The sequence below is a fragment of the Falco punctatus genome (assembly GCF_963210335.1).
Source record: "Falco punctatus genome assembly, chromosome: Z".
NCBI classification, from domain to species: Eukaryota; Metazoa; Chordata; class Aves; order Falconiformes; family Falconidae; genus Falco; species Falco punctatus.
The window spans coordinates 50,450,121-50,471,237 of NC_137586.1; the positions used below are offsets into that span (position 1 = coordinate 50,450,121).

The following is a 21,117-nucleotide window of genomic DNA, read 5'->3' on the forward strand; positions in this document are numbered from 1 at the left end:
ATGATGGTACTGCTGACAATATACATCACACTAAAATTATTCCTAAAATTACTGCTAGTCATGTGCAACTTTCTTTACTTTCTTTGGCTGTCTACTGAATCTTTGCCTCTAATTTTACTGTAAATAGCATTTTTTGAGATAGCAAATTTTAAACAGAAGGACATTATTTGCTTGAAATTAGTTTTGACTTAATAAGTTTCATAAATACTGGTATGTGTCTTATAATTTTGCTGTGTGTGAGAATGCACATCAGATTACTAGTTGCATTATTAGCTGTGGACAGGCTAAAGAAAATGAATCACCACTTTTTATTTTGAAGTAGGGGGTCTATTTGTCTATCTTCCCATAGCCATTCAGTATTTTTAATTTTCAAAGCGCCAGCAAGACTGCTCCTCCCTTTACCTCTTTTTTTCACACACACAACCCCACACCCCCACACCAACCCACGCACCCACACACAGCAAAACGAACTGCAGAAGACATTTTCTTTATGTCACCTGCAAGGAATTTGTAGGTCAATCAAAATACACTCTTCACAACGGCTGTTGCAGGTATGGGAATGCTGGTGGGAGTGTGAGGGACAGCTGAGGTGCTTCATCTGTTGAAAAGCTTACCTGCCTGACTTGGGTGAGGGCGATAAAATTCATGCCATGATCTACTTAAGAACTTTGTCATTTTTTATCATTTCCTGGAGATCCTGAGAAAGATTTATGAAAACTAATCCAGACTATAACTGTATTAACTGTACCAGTTTCACTGTACCAGATAAACTCTTGCAGAATTTTACCTTCCTTAAAATCCAATCTCATTTTTTAAAAATAAATATTTATTTCATCATTGACCATCCTCAGTTGCAGAGGAAAACTTCAACATATATACGCTAAATCTAAAAAATAATTATTTTAATATCTCTCTGCTTTTTCTAATACATGAGGTTAGCAGTGCAGCTCTGCATCTACAGCCCAGCCCCCCTCAGCTGCCTCTTTAGCCCTACCACACATTAAACTTCCCAGGCAATTACTGGGGCATAATTTTGCAGGGACACTCAAGCCCTCAGCCATTCCACATGTTGGTCCAGGTATAAGGGTAGAAAAAAACGGGTTGGTCCTATTTTCTCATTCTTAAAGGAAAGCCTGTCCTGGTGTTTGACATGAACATTATTATTATTCAGTCTAACCTCAGTGCCAGTTACACAATTCACATATCCACAGGAAATGTAACATTTTGCTCTAACATGGTTCAGTGCATCTGCCTGCACCTAACCTAGCGGCTAAAAGAAAACTGCTGGATTGAAAATAGTACACTTAGAAATTCAGAGCCTGTGGTTCTGTAGATTTTCCCCTTTATTATTTTCTTGATGTCATAAGCATCCTATCTGTTGAGACAGTGGATGGGACAGGACTCTTCTATTAGCCTTTGAAAAGGGCAGATTGCCCAAGCTGTCTTGGTTACAATAACGCGTTACAGGGGAGTAGCTGATATTTCTCTTGTGGTCACAGCTGGGAAGTAACCCCCTGCAGGCTGCTCACGCCAGCCAAGTTAGGAAGAGACCTGCTGCTACTGCTACTGGAATATACCACAGAGCTCAGAAACACCAACTGGCTGCCACCGCAGTGGACAGAGCCTGAAAGTTCACATACATGTGTCTTTCTTCCTCTAATGCTCTCTCCGTCCTAACCACTCCACACAGAAGCAATCTTCCTCATCTTAGATAATTTACAAAATAAACCACTGAATGATGACACTCACAAACAGGTATGTGGGGTTTTTGTTGTTGGGTGGGGTTTTTTTGGTTTTGTTTGTTTTTTATGAAAAGGTATTTACTTGTTTTCTTATCTTTTTTTTTTTTTTTTTTAATGTTTCCCCCCCCATTTCTGTTGCATCTAATTGGTAGAACCTTTTCACTTTTCACTCACAGTACTGTCAGATATTGTAAAGCAGAATAAATCAAAAAAGTGGTGACTGATACCAAACCTGAGCATTTGATTTCATTACATTAATTTATATTGTTAAAAGATTAAAACATGCCACTGTGGATCGCAGGGTACCATTTTTTTGAAAATTATTAAAAATATATTATTTGCTATAGGAACTGCATAATTTTTACTTTTGTAATAAAAGAAAATGGATCCTGAAGTATATTCAGCACACAGAATGAAATGGGTGTAAGAGAGAAAATAGTTTTGATTTGAACAACCAATCCTTTGCTCAAAATTACACTCTAACTTGAAAAACTGGGTGTTAACTTTATGATAAATATTTGCTTTTTAAATTTGCAGTTCTTGACAGGAAAGTGCAACTGTCTGCAGAACACAGCAGTGGTACTTCCATCTCTCTGAGTAAGGACCACCCCACACTCCCCCACCCCAGATTTCTGTCATAGACAGCCATTTGGGGAACTACATAAAGAAAGAGATATAAAAACTGGGACTGCTCAGGAAGTGGGTTGCCACAGTGACCCCTTCCATCCTTACCCAGCAGTCCTCTCCTTTCTCCATTACGTACTTAACAATTACATGAACATTTACAAGAAAGCATGATGTTGGTCTAAGCACTGTTTGGTCTTGCTGCTTTTTAAATTTCAAAATTGCAAACTTGCCTACTTATACTGGCAGTCTCATAAAGAATATGGCATTCAGAAATACAAGGAAGCTATGGATCTTTGTATATTTTTACTACATCCTTGGTTTGGGTTTTTAAAGAAAATCATTTTAATTGATAATCAGAGATCCAGAAGTTGATAAAAGTTCTAATGTCCAGTTAAATGAACAAAGTAGAGAGAAACACGAAAAGATAGCTAATTTAAAAAATTATTTTACATCTTACTCTTGTTATGACAGCCTGGTTTCATAACACAGTTATGACAGAGGAGAAACTTATGATGCCCAGTGTTGAAGAAAGTCACCCTTTCAGTATTCTACAATACTGCTTCTGGCTGATCAAAGCTGACATCAAGATCCATTAGAGAAGGACACTGTGCAAGAAGTGTATCAAAACAGGCTACAAAACAGACTTTATGCAGCCAGACTTAAATAAAACTGAGACGGTATGGAATTTAGTTTAAATAATTTTGTGCTTTATTTTAAACCTTTTAAAAAGCAATGCATTAGAACGTATGATTTAGAATTTAAAAATTTCTGCTGTATTTTATACTTGTAAAATAACAATCTCTAGCAATCATTAATAAGTGTAAGGAAGCTATCTGTTAGTCAATATGCATGACATAAAGTGCTGTAATAATTCTTTTTATGCTACATAAGCAATTTTCATCATTAAGTGTGCGCTTTTTCTCTGCCTATTGATGATCTGCTGCTAATGTTTTCAGAGAGGTTTGCTGTCTTCAGAATCTGACACTCCAAACAGCCAGTTCAACAAATGGAAGAGCATCGATTACGACAAAAAATCTCAGCAGTGATACTAGTATAAACCTCTTTGTCCTGGGTTTGTTTGGAGGGCTTTCTTCTGGTTCACTCTCTTTAATCTTATGTTCCATCAGAAGTCCTCTGCAGAAGAGGTTTTTTTTCTTGCATTCACGGTAAAGTCTTTATTTCTTAATATATATATTCAGAAGTATATATAAAATAGAAACTATCTTTAAAAAGAAAAGATGTTAGTGACTATTTTCTCTCTCTAGAAACCACAACTTGTGTCATGATATCTTTATACGTAGGAACTTTTTTTTACTGTTTCATACCATGTAACATTCATGTTTATTTAGTATTAAGAAAAACTACCAGACTCAGCATTTATATTCCAAATTTAAGATAAAATAGATTTCAGTCATGTTTTATGGGTAATTTACTTAGAAATTGGTCTGAACAGGTAAAAATGATTAGGAACAATAATGATCAAGTGAGGAAAGACACATTATATATATGAACGTAAATATCAAGTATTAATAATAAAACCAGTATGATTCTGGATAACTATGTACAAATACTGGTAATGCTACTGTTTTCTCACACAGTAGCTTGTACAGATTGTCCCTTCATAGCTATTATTAGGTTAATTACAGTTTCATTTTCCCAGATAAGATCTTCTCATATACTTCTTTGGTTAACAAGACATATGCTTTCTTAGACTTATCTAAAAAATAAAGAGGATCGGTAATTGTAGATGGATTAAAACCTTCATCCACCAGTTGAAATTTTTGTTGTTTGAATGTGCCAGTGCTTTCCATTTTTTCCTATAGAAGAGAGAGAGATTTATTATTCAGTAGAAGAGTTTCTTTTATTTTGCTTACATTGACGTTCATTTTTTACGATCTTACTTGATATAAGGTTAATACTGTTTATTCTCATTATGCTGGAAAACTAGAACTTTTGTGCTTGTGGACCACCACCTGGAGACACAGTGGAGAAAAATTACAGCCCACTGCTTTCTGCATCACTTATCATAGCCTCATTTGGTGTAGCCCCTGCCTGACCTAGCTTCTTCATTTGGGTACATTACAGAACTACACATCGTAAAGAATCTGAGAGTAAAAACTGTCATTATCAAGAACTTCCTACTGATAAAGCTCAGGAAATTCTCTATATCTATGGTTATTGCCACCTGAAATAAAGGGTTGAAAGAATCACATACTAAATCAACCATACTCATACTCACCCAGGTCCAAATAAAGGCAGATATTTAACATATATTTTACAATGTTTTCAAGGTCCTCTTCAGTTTCACTGTGTCCCTTGGAAAAAGTAGTGGGAGGCATCTCTAGTGAGACTTTTCTCTGTCCTCCCTGCCTCTTCTGAGATCCATATTATGACCTCTCTCCACTGTGTTCTCCTACGCATTTACATTTTTACATATATGCAATCACCAAAAATGAAGAATTGTTATCCCAAACAACTCGGAGAGCTACTGTATCTACTCCAGATCTACCTTTCATTTGTATCTACCTGCTTTGGTTGGTCTAAGAGAAGTTCTGACATCTTCTAAAGTATGATTATGTGTCAGATCAAGCTCAATAGGTTTTTAATTTTTTCCCTTTAATTTCTACCCACTACCTTCTTTCTTGGTTAATGACAGCAGTACTAACAGCAACTCATCTGTAATATAGGCATTTAAGTTCTAACGGAAGTTCCAGATACTTGATATCGAGGCTATATCAAGGGTTCAGATTCCTTCTGCTCAGCACAAAGTTTTTTCTGTACATCTGTATAGCAACAAATCTAGACTAGGTTCTCATCATTTCATAAACTGACTACGGCAACATTCTCAAGTGTAATCTTGCATGCTCAGATCAGAATGCTGCTACAAAAGGCATCTTCCTGGATTTATGAGATACAGACATATATATACACATATACATATATTTCAATTTCAAGGTCCTTCACAGGAAAAAAGCTTTCCTTTTTCCCCCTTTATCCTGAATCTCCATTCAATCACTGAATGGCCGAGGGAACCAACTTACCTTTTCAAACTGATTATTTTTTATATCTCCTGAGACTTAGGAGTCTTCTTTCATAAGCGTCTTCAAAAACATTTTTCTGGTTGCCTTTGTCATGATGTTTTCAAAACACTTACCAGAAATGAATGCTCATCAGACTTCATGTATTCTGATGATCAAAATTGCATGTTTTCTATATGTTCTCTTTTTTTCCTAGCCATCTGTAGTCCATTTTATTACATTTACATTTTTAACTCTTTGGGAGAGAGTTTGTATTTTTTTCCAAATTGGACAGTCACTACAGCCAAGTACTAGTATACAACATGGATCACTTTGATGATTATGGTGGTGACAATAATAATGTACATTTTTAATTCACCTTTTCAAATGCTTTAAACTTGTCATTATATTACACAGCAAATAACATTTCTTCTATTGTGCAGTGTCTCCTGCTCTAGCTCTACATCTCTCTTCTCTCCTTTCCACTGAATAAAATGGATTTTAAATTATTTTCTCCAGATAGAATTGTTCACATTTTACTAATCTAAATCTTTTTGTTTTCCATGTTCATGCTTCTAATCTCCCTAAATCCTTTTGTATGATCTCTATCCTTACTTATTTGTACAATTCCTCCCATTTTAACATAATCTGCAAATTTTATTGACTTTTTTTGTAATTCCTTTCCCAGGACTCAATGAAGACAGCAAATAGGACCAGTTCTAAAACTAATCAAGTTATATACGAACAGCATTTTCTGTTATTCATATAGCAATCTCTGTGTTCAAATTCTGTAAATGCTATTATGCGCTGTGCAATAATGCAGCTTACCTGGACTCTTAAAAAAAGAGGACAAGCATAACTTGGTAGATAGGTCACCACTTGCTTATACATTTGCTCCAAGTCTAATGATGTATTCTGCTTTAAAATAAGAGAGGCCATTCCTGCTTTTCCTTCATGATCTGGGGGAAAGCAAGTGAGATGAGAATTTTGAAACATGAATAAAGTTGACATTTTAGTGATGAACCTTGCAAAAAAGAGCTGTAGTGCATTAATAAACTGAAAGTCATATACCATCTTTTGATTTTCAGCAATGCTGGAAGATTACATTCATACTTCATATGGTATTACATATATTTCAAGATCACTCAAGTGATATTAAGCAATAATGCTGTAAATTAGTTTGCCAGGTAAGAGTAAATGGACTCCCATGATCAGTATTAATATATGTGGACAAATATTAACACCATTCCTCTCTCAAAACCTAGAGTGCTGATCCTCCTTCCTGGATTCACCAATTATGTCTTCTCTTCAGTTTTAGGCTTTCTCTTTTGCCAGTACCTTCTCTCAAAACTGTGGATCTGAATGTTGTTAACAGACAGAGAGATTAAGTTCTTACTGGTTTGTCTGGAAAGAGACACCACTGTGGGCCTACGGGAAAGATCAAAATGAATAAAATGCAAAAGCAATCAAAAATAACTGCACACTTTAACCATCAGCTAGTAATACCAACAGAGACATTCTGCCAACCTTTTATTTTGTCTCCTTTCTTTTTTTTTTTTTTTTTTTTTGCTAATGCTACAAAATCTGCAGGGAACTTAATTTGTGTATGTTTAAGAGCAATTATCCAGACAGTTGCATAAATCTGCAGGTAAATCTATAGGAAATAAAAAGCTCTCATATTTTGGAGTCTGATTTTCGGTCAGTCTTCTTTATTATGATCTTTTTTGTTGTGTGGCTTCAAAGTAGAGGTAAATGACACCTTTTTCACATTTTAAACTCCTCTGTCATTTTGTGGTAGGTTTACCCTGGCCAACAACCAAACATCCAGCCAGCTTCCCACTCAACTCCCTTCTCCCATGGGACGGAAGGGAACAGAAGAGAAGCAAGAAGACTCATGTCATGGATCAAGATAGTGTCAGTTTAATAGGGAAAGCCAAAGCAAAACCAGGACTTCTTTCATTATTTCCCATCATGAGGCAGATGCCCAGCTACTTCCTACAGGGCAGGGCCTCACTCAGCACATGCCGTGGTTGCTTGGTAAGACAAACACCATAACCTCAAACATCTCATTCTCTTCCTTTCCCCAAGCTTTTATTACTGAGTCTGTCATCATATGACATGGAACATCACTTTGATCAGTTTGGGCCCACTGTCCCATCTATGTCTGCTCCCAGCTCATTGCCCGCCTCAGCATATCTGCTGCAGGGAAAGAGTCTTGACACTGTGCAAGCTTTGTTCAGTAACAGCCAAGTGTTGGTAAGTTACCAACGCTGGTTTAGCCACCAATGCAAAGCACAGCACCATACAGACTCCCATAAAGAAACTTATCTCTATCCCAGTCAGACCTAGTACACATTTTGAAAAAAGATCTAGCATGAATGGAAATCAAGCCCAGATGATCTCATGAAAATTAATTTAAAAAAAACAAAACAAAACCCCACAAACCATTAACAAGGAATTAATGCATATTCTTTCATAATATTTTTTCTCTTTGTTTTTCACTTTGTCCTTATTTTTGTAATATGCAGATGGTTTATGAGGTTAAGTGAAGTAAGACAGAAGAATGTCTTCATACACTTTCATTTAGTTTTACTTTAATTCTTACCAAGGCAACATTTTATTTTAACACATGGATGTATGGATTTTCAATGGATGCAAATTTAATAAATCTTTAATCTAGATTATGGAGCTATCAAAAATTCATGAAAGATAACTTCAAAAATACATATCACTGTACACATAATGCATGATTCACTGGCTCATTCACAATCTGGTGGTATTTTCATTATCTACATCTACACTTTAGCTAGGTATTAAACAGATGACTCAATCAGAAGTGATTCCTATGTTTAAAACATTAAATAAAAGTTATGAGTGTTAACTAACCTAGGGGAAGAAAGATACACAGCTAAAGCTTTTACCTGGCACAGACACACCATACACATTTGCTTCTTGTATAAAGTCCAACATTACAATGACATCAGAAACTTCTGTTGTTGCAACATTCTCCCCTTTCCATCTAAAACATGTGAAAAAATAATTTAATCCCATGAAAGCATGTGGACATGTCATCTGTAAAAAACATTAACTTTAGTAAGAACTCCATTTCAGACTATCACCCCAAATTTATTCCCACTTATCGTTTTGGTACCTACAATGAAAGCTTATCAACATCTGCTGTAATGGTTTTCAAAATTTTGACATGTATCGAAACTTATCAAATGTGACCAGTCTACTATTTGATACAGTTTTCTCCACTTCAGTATTCAACTTGCTTGCAGCAAAACCACCACTAGTTAGTATGTTTATTGGAAGAACGGTTCAAAGAGCTGTAATTCCTACAAAACATTCTGGAAATGAGCTATCCAGCTCTACAGCAACACATTTTAAAAAATTAAGCCCCTATAATTCACTTCAAGTTCATTACAAACATTATTGCAATAGTAATAAACGGAACACTTCTGGTTGAAAACGAATAGAACAATATTATTCTATATTGCATGTCCATGTCTTTAATGAAGAAATGTGAAAAGCAACAATGATTATACCTGAAGGTATCTCCAATCCTGTCCCAAAAATAAAGAAAATTCTCATGATCTTGAACCATTAGATCTCCAGTATTAAAATAAAGATCTCCCTTCTTAAATACCCCGCTGAGTAATTTCTTTTCTGTGTGTTTCTTATTGCCAGCATAACCAAAGAAGGGGTTCTTCGCATTGACCTTGGAAATGAGAAGACCAGCCTCACCTATATAGAGAAGTTGAAAGAATGTAAACCTAAGGTATCACTGTACTCTTCATGTACTTTACATTAATAATAATTTGGTACATATGATTTTACAAGACCAAGAACCAAGTTTGGCAGGGTTCAGTACGTAAGACCCAATAACAAAAACTTACCTGTTTCTACTGCTTTACAATTCCTGTGGTCACCTCTACATGCAAAGTGACCATAAAGACACACCACAATATTGTCCACTCACATTCCCAGTCTTTTGTATTTCTTGCTAATGACTCATCAGTTTTCTCCCAGGACTGTCATCGATCAATTGTGAGTTCACTAGTAGGTTTACTACCCTATCAAATTGCACACTTCAAATGAATACTATGTTCCACTCCCCATACCTGACTAAATTTCCAGTCATGTCTCAACTTCATCAGCTTCCTACTGAAAAACTAGTGTCAATAAAAAGCAGGTGTTCAACCTAGGCATTAAATCCCTATTTAGCCTGATTTCAGAATTTTTGAGAACACTTCTTAAGAATTTTCATTAATGTGATATGGCATTATTGCTTTCTTTTTGGATTAGAATATAAAAGTTTAAATATTTTTTTCCTCATAAAATAGAGCAAGATGGGGATAGGCTTAACTGGTTATGCATGCAGAGTATCAGGGGTTTAGTTTGCTTAAAGCAGAATACTTGTATAAACACCTAGCCTTTCCGGAAGCACATTCTGAACAGTAAAGCATAAGGTTACATTACTTTATACCAGAGACAAGAATTATAAGTATGAAAATACATAAAAACATGTCCAAAGGTATACACAATTTGTAATTTAAGTCTGCCTCCTCATAAAAAGGCTGTGTCTGTTCTCCATCAGATGGTAGTGTTTAAGGTGAAAGCATTTATTTCACTGACTGTCATTGCAGCCGTGATGCTCTGAAGATACAGTTCATGGGTAAGACAAAGTCTACAGATACAGATAATACTTTTTATTAGACTGATTGGTATAATTGGAAAAAATTAGACCAGGTGTCTAATTAGAGCTTGTGTTCCCTTTACAGGTCCATCTGACATCGCTACAGTTAATTTCCTATACAATGTCACATTTTGAGGACTGTATTTTCCTGAAAGTGCCCATCTTTGATTAAGACCTGTTACAGCATCTCTTAACTCCACTAAAAAATCTGATTCAGCTCCCTGTTAAAGCTGTCTGCTTTTCTGATCTTTTATGAGTTTTTCTCGCTTCAGCTTCCAGGCGTTAACTACAGCTGTTACCTTCCTACAGCACAACAGAGATGCTTCAGTATCTGATGAACAGTTTGAAAACAAATACCAGATAAGTATTTTGAAGACGGCTATAATCAAGCAACCTCTTACAAAAAAAAAAATATATATATACAAAAATTGGTAAGCTTAAGTCACTTAGTGAGGAACACTTACTCTCACACCAAAAAGCATTTGCTCTAATCCACCAGTCTTTCTTTAGGCAGCTATTTCACTGTGTTAACCTCCTTTTAAAAAAACAGATTTAATTATCTACATATTCAGAGATAGTATCACATCATCACTTTTGAACATTGCTCTTCTGTGAATATATCCACGGATCTCCTAAGTTCAGAACTGGTATGTTTAATGTTATGCCTTAGATCACAGATCATATTGCTTCTGTCAGAGCAAAGAATAATAGTTGATGTTGGCATAGTACAGTAACACAACAGTAAGGCTCCTCAAAAAAATTCCCTGGAGTATTTGTATTACAAAAAAAAGGTCGTTATATCCTATTAAAATACATACTTACCTTTCTTAACTTTTTCACACCAACCATGCTTATTTCTAATTGGTTCATCTTTTTGGAAATCATACTTGATTAAATCAAACGGGAAAAAAAGCTAAAAAAGGGAAAAAGGGTCATCAGTTATTTGTCTACACAGTGACACCTGGTGGCAGCAAATAAAAGCAAAGAAATCTTTACTCCAGTCTTGCTCATCTAAAAGTAGAACATAGTTTCATTTAACACTAAAAATACTCTGTATGTAAACTTAGACCATTTTCCTGGAGGTAAGCAACATCAAAACATTTTTATATCTTGTAACTTTCAAAACTACTTGGTGAAGACATAGAACCATAATTTTGTTAATTTTCTCACAAGTTATGGGATCCATGTATCAGTGGATGAGCCTACATGAGTCAGGGTAACAGAAGCGTACCTGGAATTCCGCTGACATTTAATGGCGGTGGCTCATACAAAAAAGTGTTCTTGGGGTCTTCTAGCACCTAAAACAAGTGGCAGAGCAAAGGCCTAAATCTCCTTACAAAGGGAAACCTACTTCCCATTGGCCTATACTCTTGCCTAACTAGCCTCTGTTTTTCCCTTCAGGCTTTCTCACTCTGGCATATGGTCTTACCAGGAGCACCACCAGCAGGATATGTACTCCCATGTCATTTGACATAGTTATGTAGCTGTGCATCCACAGTTATTGGAGTGTCAGTTCTGCATTCTTCTGAAGTACTGTGAACCTTGAGTCCTGACACTGCTGACCTAACTGACCTCCTGGTTATGTTTCACAACTTGACTTCCTCTTGTATAAAGATCACAGAGAATGTGGCTCTGAGTGAGACGAAGGAGAAGGCAAGACACTCTTATCAACACTAGAAATTGCAATACTTTTACTCTCCAATATATATGGTCTGACTTTTATTTCACCTCATTTTTCTACTGTGATATAAATCCAAATAAGAACTTTGAGAGACACTGAAAGATAATTATATGCCTGATACTATACAGATCACTGTGTTTGCAGTTATTATCCTAAGGCTTCAGTCTGCCCAGCTTGGGATTCTGATTTCCCTTTTCATATAGTACATTAGCAATCTATTTAACAACTAGTCAAACCAAAATATACAACCATCTTCTCCTGGAGAAATCTTAGCAATCAGAGAAAACATTGTTAAAAACATACAAATCTACAACTGCACTCCTCACAACAAAGAAATGCAATATAATTTAAGGATGGTGTTATGAAAGTGATTGAAGGGCAGGATGTTGAAACATGCACCTATTTGCTTTTCAGCAGCTAATTTGTGTGAAGGGTTGCATAACTTTTTTATCCTGATTTGAAATGTCGCTGCAGCTGTATCACATCATTTTCTTTTCAAGGAAGTCTGAATAAATAGCAACTTGAATCAAACATGAAGCACACAATTTCAGCCTCATTTGGACAAACTTATTTAACTGAGTCTTTTCAATGTTCATCACTGTGTATTCCTTCTACCCTAGGTCTGAAACAAAAAGGTATTTTTAACAGTTGATCGGAGGAACAAGGTTAAGAGTGCAAAATCAAGCCATGATCCAAGAATCGAACACTTTTTGAATAAATGGAAGGGTTGTGGGGGTTTTTTAATACTTACAGATCTATTTACCAAAGTCAAGAATTTGAGAGCCAAAAAGTTCACCTTAATTAGAAAATAATCGTATTATTCTTGATGAACAGAATGAGAGGTGTTTATAATAAACAGAAGTAATTTTTTAAGAGTATTTTCTTTGGGTGTCTACATTTAATTTTCACTTTCTTTTTTTACATTGGTATTTACTTACTTTAATAGGTTTCATGTGACAGACCAAATGCAATGAAAAATATAAATAATAAGAATGAAATGGTATAAAATGGAACATTATTCTGACATTTCTGTGTTTAATTAGAACAGCAGTGTGCCCTGTTCCATTTTTATCTGTTCATTCCTTCTGAGCTCAATAGCTGTAACTTGTCAACATATTAGTCTGTCTGATGCATTAAGTTGTTATAAATACTTAGAAACTTAATATCTGAGAACTTTTAAAAACTGCTGAGACTTTTACTATTTAAGTTGCTGCATACATCTTTTTGTGCCTGCAACTTTAGAGTACTAACTATGCCTATTCCAGTTAGTTTTTTGAAATAACAGTTAAGTAAATACATAATTGAAAAGAGAAACCACCACATATTGCATTAGACCTGCATAATGATACTATGCCAGTGTACATTCTGTGTAAACAGCTGTCTCTGTGCAGTTTTCTTTTCCTAGTAAATACTAGAAAATGAAAGCTCCAGAGCAAAACATTTAGTCTGGGTACAGCTCGATATTTGTTTTATCTCATTATTTAACGTTTATTAGAAAAGCGTACCTGAGCTGTTCAAGCATTACCGTATTATTTTCACAGAGTACTTCATGCAGCATTCGTAATTTTAATCTACATTTTACTCCCTAAAGCATTACCTAAATGTACCAAACAGCAATCATCATTTAGCTAGCTGAAACTTAAAATGAGTTAAATGGCAACATTACTGTCTGTTACTGTGCTGCCTGCATGTTATCTAAGAGTAGCATCCCTCCCCCCTTTTTTTAATTGACCGTAAACATATGAGTTTAAATATTGTTTTGAAAATAGTTTTGAAATTCCTGAAGTTTCAACTTACAGTGAATGCTCACAGAACCTTCAGTAGAGAACAAAGATCACAAGCTATTGCTTCTTATTTAATTTGTTTTAGAGATTAGATACTGCTGAATTCTCTAGGAGAATATGTGTTTATAAAACAAAGCATTACATTTATGAGATTTAGTTCCAATCATCTTAAAAAAGTGAAATGCAAGAAAAAAACTCTGGAGCATAGTATCACCATGTCTTATAAAGGTTGCTAAAATACACTAGTAATGCCTTATTTATACTCTAAAGAGTATATGTATAGGTCCTTTGCATAGTTTTGTTAGCCAAATTAAAAAAAAAAACACAAACAAGAAAAAAAAACTTTTAAAGCTATGCTTGTTAATAACTGAATTACCACATATTACAATAAAATACCTTGGAATACACTTGAAGTAGCTTAGATTATTCTAGCTCAAAACAAGACAAAAGAGCAGAAACAACACAAATTTTAACTGCCCAATGAACCTGAGTTTCCACTGCTTGGATTAACGCATGCCAATGATCTTCCTGTGAATCTAGTTTTCCAGGCTTTAAAGATCTGCTTAAACCTAACTTCATTTACTTTTAAACTCAAAAAGTACCTCTTCTACCACTTAAGTTCTATGACTGTATGACAAAAATGTGTATTACTAATTGTGTTGCTGTGTGAAAGAAAAAGTATTTTATGTGTTGAAATTATTTATGATTTAAGGTTTAAATGTTTCTAAGCTCAAAGCTCATTCTGACTCATACAGTTCTGAGTAAGAGATCTTTACATTTCTGTAATAAGGTGTCTTAAAATAATGAAAAAAATACATTTGTAAATAAAGTTTGCGTATTTCTTTTACATACTGTTTTTTCAGGTGTATTTGCCACGGACTATTTTTAGTCCATCTTACAAGCTCCCTTGGGTCTCATTAGTCCCATTCTCCTATTGCATGTTCTCTGCCACTACTCAGAATTTATTCCTGTGTAAGAAAGATATTTTGATATATATTTATTTGATAGAATGACTAAGAGTCTTAAATTTATATACACACATAATGTATGCCATATATAATAAAATTCATCATTAACTACATACATAGGTATTCCAGATGTAATATTAAACAGTAATTTATTATATTAATACATTGATTTGTATACTATCTTCTTTGTGAAACATTTTAAGTTTTACCAACTAAAAGGCTTCTGCTTTTCTGTTCATTGACTGTATATGAACATCTTTATTGAAGGATTTATTTGTATACCAGTAATGCTTTCAAGCATGTGAACTGATCCTTCTTATATAAAGAGTACAGGACGAAAATAAGTGCAAACAAGAGAACTGCTTCGAGTTACCATCTCACACACAGTGGCTTCTTGGATGTCTGGTAACTGCTGTAATATTCATCTATTTCTTCCCATTAACTTGTGTCTTCCAAATTATTTATGAAAATGAATATGTTATGTTGAATTTTAATATTTATCACAAATGTTTTTCCCCAACCCTTGCCAGCTGCTGATAGAAGTTACTCTGTACAATCTGAGAGCTCAATTTCTCTTTTACAGCTCTAGCTCTTGTCTGCATTTTATCTTTAGAAACTGTGCCATTACCATTACCTGCAACAGAAATGCCTTCCTATTTCTTTTACTTTTTCCCTGCTAAAAATATTACCCATTGAACCTACTTGCTATTATTCCCACTATACTCTCAATATCTGTATGCAAGGGGTTTTATACAGCGTTTACTTAATTTTGACTGCAATTATGCCAGTAGAAAGAATGTGAGTTTCTTCCTTTTCCTTTATTGTTTCACATATATAAAAATACAAGATTCTTTTCCTCTTTCTCAGTTCTCTTTCTATTCACAGTTTAAGACATAGGTGTTCAGGAAATCTCTAGCAAGTATGTCTATCTCATCATATCACCCCATGTGTCAGAAGAATGATGTTTCAAAAATTGTTGTAGCACTTCTTTGAAGAAATGAAACTAGGAACTGGATGACTGGTCCTTGTCTGTGCCATTCCCTGCTTTCCAGCAAGAGATACTTTCCCTTTCCAACTTCAGATCATTAATGGTTCATCAAATTGGAATTAAAGCTGCTCTCCTTTACATCTTGCTAGATGTTCAACGGATGTTATTCAGACAGAAATAAAACAAACACACCTGTACTCAGAATGCGATGTTTAATAATATGTAACCTATATAATGTATTTTTTAAAAAGAAACACAAAAAATGCCTGAAATAAGTTCAAATGAACTTACCTATGCCATTAAAATACATCATTTGTGTCACAATACTCATAGATTGCAGAGTAATCAAAAACACATATAAAGGTCCCCAAAATTATGTATTTGGTTAAATATATTCTTTTTTTAAAAATGGAAAACCACTAAAACATATGTCTCATGATATTTTCAATACTCCTCCTCTCTCTTAACCTCATCTAGACTTTTCTGAAAATCCACTATATCTAAGCCCTTGTTCATGTCAACACTATGTTTCAGCATACGAGGGAGCTAGCTGCTCCTGCAAACAAGTGTCATGAAGCAGACTGAAGGAACTGCCATCCAGAGGAACTGCACTGGTGACAGAAGCAGAACCCCATAGTTAACAGATTGCAGAACTGTTAATTTGAGACGTTTAACTATTGCAGTATTATTAATATGCCATATTGTTCCTCTGACACAAATTCTTTCAGAGAGACTATGTATGGCACTAAACTATAAAGGCTCTGAATCAAAACTTTATGAAAAAGCTCCCGATGGAGCTTTGGAGTAATCTCTGAAACCTCCTTGATTTGGAAGAGATTTGGAGCAGTTCTATCTCCCCATAAAATGGCTCATACAATCTACTCACTGACCTGGCTAGACGTAGCATGCCCATGTAATCAAGGCAAAGTAGTTTGCACTGAATCTGGTTTTCAGTGACAACCTCCATTCTTCCTTCAAACTCCACTGCCACACAATGCCAATTGTATATATGTTGGCAGAACGGTTGAGAGCCAACACATCTAAGGGCCCCTGGGGAACAGTAGCAGCTAAATATTGAGCCTGATCACATATAATGTGCTTTAGCTACTTTCCTTATCACAGAAACGACAGAAATAACTGAACACTTACTGTAGATTTATCTCTAGGGAAAAGAGAGTATTGAAAAAGAACAAAATTGATTTCTGGTTCATAAAGTATCTTAGGGTCTTTCCATAACCATACTCAGTAAGCAAAGGGACAACCCATAATTATCTTAGCTCACTATACTGATATTTCCATAGACTGTAACAGTTTCAGCTTGGAATCGTATATACATTACAGAAGAGGTGTCTAGTGAGATCAAATACTCAGTTACAACTGCATTTGTTTCTTAACTGTGGTTTACATGAGCTATTTTCTGCAGTGACTAACTCAAATCACAAGCCCAATCGTTAAAGAGGAAAAAGTAGCATGTTTCTTCTGCAGAAAAACCCAAAATACTAATCTTCCTTTTGTAAACACAAACAGCTTAAGTAATTGACTTACAAAGTGCCACCATTAATACAAGCAAAACCCCCGTAATACTGGATTAATAATACAGGTAATTAAATCAATAAATATGCAATTTCAAGTCTAATCCTTTATCTGCTGTAACCTCTACATGGTATTTCCAAGAGGTTAATGACTTGTGACAAAACTCTGTCAAAAGTTCTAAAATACTGAAAACAAGTTTATTCAGGTTTGGAAAAAATGTAGAAATTCACAATTTCATATGATTAGAAAAAAGTTTTAAAATAATTAAAGGATGTGGCTTAGAAAAGTCTGAAACAATTAACATCAAAATTAACATCAGCTCTGAGGTTCCTGGTTGACCCACAACTCCCTAAATTCCAGATACCTGGTTTCCTGTAGTGGAACTGTACCCTTCCAGAGACACACACTAGCATCAGATGTCCACCGTGCATATGACAGAGCATCAGTCATGTAGAAGAGAGAATGAGCAGAGTCAGTCTGCTTAAATTCCTGAGCTCTCAACAGTTACTGCAAAACACAGTAGCTCTTGCGGTGTTTTTCTAAGTGTTTCCAGGTTCCTCCCTACAGTTTGGGTTCCTATCCCAGAAGTGAAGAATTCCTCTGGCCCTGAGCTGTAGTCTGCAGTGAGTGTAATGTGCTGATGCTGTATTGAAGTTGTGGACTGTGGAATGTATGCTGCCTAGAAACCTGTTTCAACCTCATCGGAAGATACCTCCCATGTATTTCCAAACAATATTTTTACATCATTCTCTGAAAAAAAAGTTTTGTCAGGACATTTTAGTATCAGTTCTCCTCACAAGCACAAATGCCATGTAAGTCAGCAGGATTTGTATATTTAAATAGGTATCTCAGTATAGGTAGGTGTCTCAGTTAATTTGCAAATTTTAGGCAATGTGTGTAGTCCTATTTATTACAAGAAGAGTAAATGGAATAAATAACAACATAATGTTAAATATCTAGTCTCCTTGCTAGAACGCCTTGCTAAATAATCTTTCATACTATTACCTAAAGCCTGGTACATGTTACTTACTGCCTTCTTAAAACATCTAAGAGATGTTATTCCTAAGACACAAAGGGAAAAATCTATCTGTGAATTTCAAGCTGAAAGAAAGGATGAAGGAAAAGCCACCCTGTGTGGTATAAATAATATGTACTCCTCTTCCCTGAGACATGTAACTTCCATTGTCAAAGCTGATGAAATACAAAAACCAGATTCTTGAATAAGCAGTGAAAAAATGGTATGTTATCCCTAGCTTTGGTAACCTAGAACAAATCAAATAAATACAGCAGACTTGGTAGATAAAGGGGCATATAATTTTTAAATTAATACTCTTGGCAATTATTGTCTATCCCAATTACTCAACAGTGGTTATATTTGTATTGCATTCTCTTTGAAATTTCTGAATAATGATAAAGACTAGATGTAGTTAGAGTCATGTATGTTTACTTGCACCTAAGTATAAAATAACTCTTAAAGGTATATCTGCCTACATGTTACTTTATTACAATTACTATTAATTCCCATTTATGCCAAATATTTACATAGTAATATGCAATATAAATATACTCTTTGAAAACAGCTCTGCTCTGTAGAACACCAAGTCAGATCAGAACACTTTTATGTTTATTTCACAGATGATGAGTTTTTAGGTATTAAATCCAACTTTCTCTTTTGTTCTTTAATATAGTAGAGATTTGAAATGATACTCAGAACCTACTAAAAACTGTCAGAAGAGGAAAGCCTTTTTGACTCTTGTGAACTTTAAGAAAAATCTAAGTGTTACTGCTGAAATTATAACTGGCTTGCATGTTAAGCACTATCTGCAATATTCTGGCAATGAAGATTTTGCAAAGGCAATAAATAAGTTAGAAAATTTACCTTGGACTTCAGACTGAAGACCCATGTCCTGTAGTCAAACTAAGAAACACATTTACCTTCAGCACTCCCTTTTATAAATTACAATTTAAATAGTCACCTTATAAAAGAAACTGGTGCGTCCAACAGATCCAATTTTTCCTGTGTGGTTCATGAAACAAATGTTTCCTTCAGTAGCACCATAAAACTCACAGATCTTAACAGTACCAAATCTGTCTAAAAATTCCCTCCATACATCATTTCTCACTCCATTTCCAACTGCTAGTCGCACTTTGTGATTTTTTTCTCCTTCCTTCTGTTAAAAAAAAAAAAAAAATATAATTGTATTTGATTGTTTCACAGATGGTGGGGAAAATGTACTTTCTTTAAATACGTTAAGTACAAACAACAACAAAAAGAAAAATAACAATTAAGTTAAAGAAAGCTGGCCTAGCTTGCCTACAGCTACAATGTAGCAAACTGCAGTCAAAAACCTTTTACCTTGTTGAACAAGCAAACTATTTCCTGAATAATGGCTACATTAATTTACATAAATGCTTCCATATTTTAAAAGTTGTATCATCTCAGTCTGTTTCCACTCAGAAGAATCAGAAAACTGGGAAGAACAGAGAAAGGCAGGAATTACTTCTGTCAAGGGATTAAAGTCAGCAGAGATTAATAGCTACTTCTTTGCGTCTTCAGAATTACTACAAGAAACAATCAAATTTCACAAAATTGTACTATCTGTTCCTTCCCACACACTGCACATGAGTAATCGTCTGCCTTTCTTCCACTATTAAGACTTGTGAAGTTTTGTTCAATGTTACTGGGAGTACATAATATCTTTGTGACCTTGGGTCTTTGCTGTTGTCAACACCCATGTTTTATTACAAGAAGCACAACACTTATGTATTCATCCAGTTCAGTGAGACATTAATTTTATGAATACGTACCTAAACCTTGTGATTGCATGGAGCACCTTTAAAATACAATCAGATTTAAGTTGAAGTATCAGAAGGCAAAAGATCTGAACTATTGGTTCATTGTTGTTTTTAATTTCACCTGTTTTAAAATAAGACTCCCTTTTTAATCATTGCAAGTGGCAATACTGAATGCCCTAGAAGTGAGACAGCAGAAATACAGGTACGTTTTCTTACCATATACCTTTAGAACCACACAGCACTCTGGCACTCTAATGCTGTCTGTTTATACTTCTACATATGTACATATGTATACAAACACCTTTCTAGATACATAATTCCTTATATATGTATGTATGTATATATACACATCTACATACATATGCTATAGAAAAAAGATTGTCCTTATTTTGTGTTCTTCTCTTCTAGTTTCCCCTTGCTGATGCCACTGAGCTATTCAAATGTGTTGCCTCTGCTAAGATACATAAAATAGCACAAGAAATTCTTTCATAGAAATCCTTCGTTCCACAATGAACAGAAGAGACAAATAAGTGTGTATGTACACATGAATTAAGCAGGTCTTTCATCAGACTAGGAACAGTCAAAATCTCTTGAGACCAAGTTAATAAGCAGGTGAGTTTACTTCTGTTGTTTATACTTAAAGGAAAAAAGAAAGCATTGATATCTGCTTGCTGAAAACACACAAACTAGGATGAACTAGGAAACAGTGACCTACGTGGATTATATGGGGTTTTTTTTCCAAAAGGACAAATAAAGCATCATTTATAAGTGCAGTTACCTTCAATTCCTCACGTTATTTCCAAAAGGAGAAATAAAGCATCATGAGTCAGTGCAGTTACCTTCAATTCCTCATGTTATTTTGGATGGCTTATATTACTGCAGCACAAAGTTGTTTCTCCAGTGGAAAGGATGCAGAGTAAACCTGACAGGTCAGCATTCTACTGTCCTCAGTGTTAACACCTATCAACACCACAATGTATGACTATCAACAATTCCAAATGTATGACTATTTCACTTTAGGAAGTATTCTCTAAAGGCATTCAGCCCTTTTTCAAAAATACCAAGATGTATGATGTCATCAAGAACTGATCAGAGAAAGCAAATTTTCTTAAAAGAGAAGGCAGCAATTCACTTCTTCACAACCAACGTAAATTTTCTGCTAGGCTGCATTGCTGCAGTTGCCATATTTGTGATTTAGTCGGATTCACCACAGCTGAACCCATCTATTGATACAAGACTCCTAAAAGAGTACTGCAGGGCTTTCTGCAAAAAAAAGGCATAA

The 21,117-nt window shown here is 35.0% G+C and overlaps 1 protein-coding gene across 3 annotated transcripts in view; it reads right to left on the minus strand.

Moving 5' to 3' along the window:
* Window positions 1–1,754: 1,754 nt before the first annotated feature.
* The window catches only part of SLC27A6 (solute carrier family 27 member 6), a 41,398-nt gene continuing 22,035 nt past the window's right edge, over window positions 1,755–21,117 (minus strand). The window contains exons 5-10 of one of the 3 annotated variants that reach the window (XM_080373153.1): window positions 19,016–19,207; window positions 10,908–10,998; window positions 8,935–9,133; window positions 8,308–8,405; window positions 6,215–6,345; window positions 1,755–4,186 (exon numbers count right to left, since the gene is read on the minus strand). In XM_080373153.1, coding sequence (XP_080229279.1) covers window positions 4,010–4,186; window positions 6,215–6,345; window positions 8,308–8,405; window positions 8,935–9,133; window positions 10,908–10,998; window positions 19,016–19,207 — 888 coding nt within the window. In that variant the 3' untranslated portion in view covers window positions 1,755–4,009. Of the gene's footprint in view, window positions 4,187–6,214; window positions 6,346–8,307; window positions 8,406–8,934; window positions 9,134–10,907; window positions 10,999–19,015; window positions 19,211–21,117 lie in introns of all 3 variants that reach the window. The other 2 variants (XM_080373152.1, XM_080373154.1) reach the window with 2 other exon arrangements.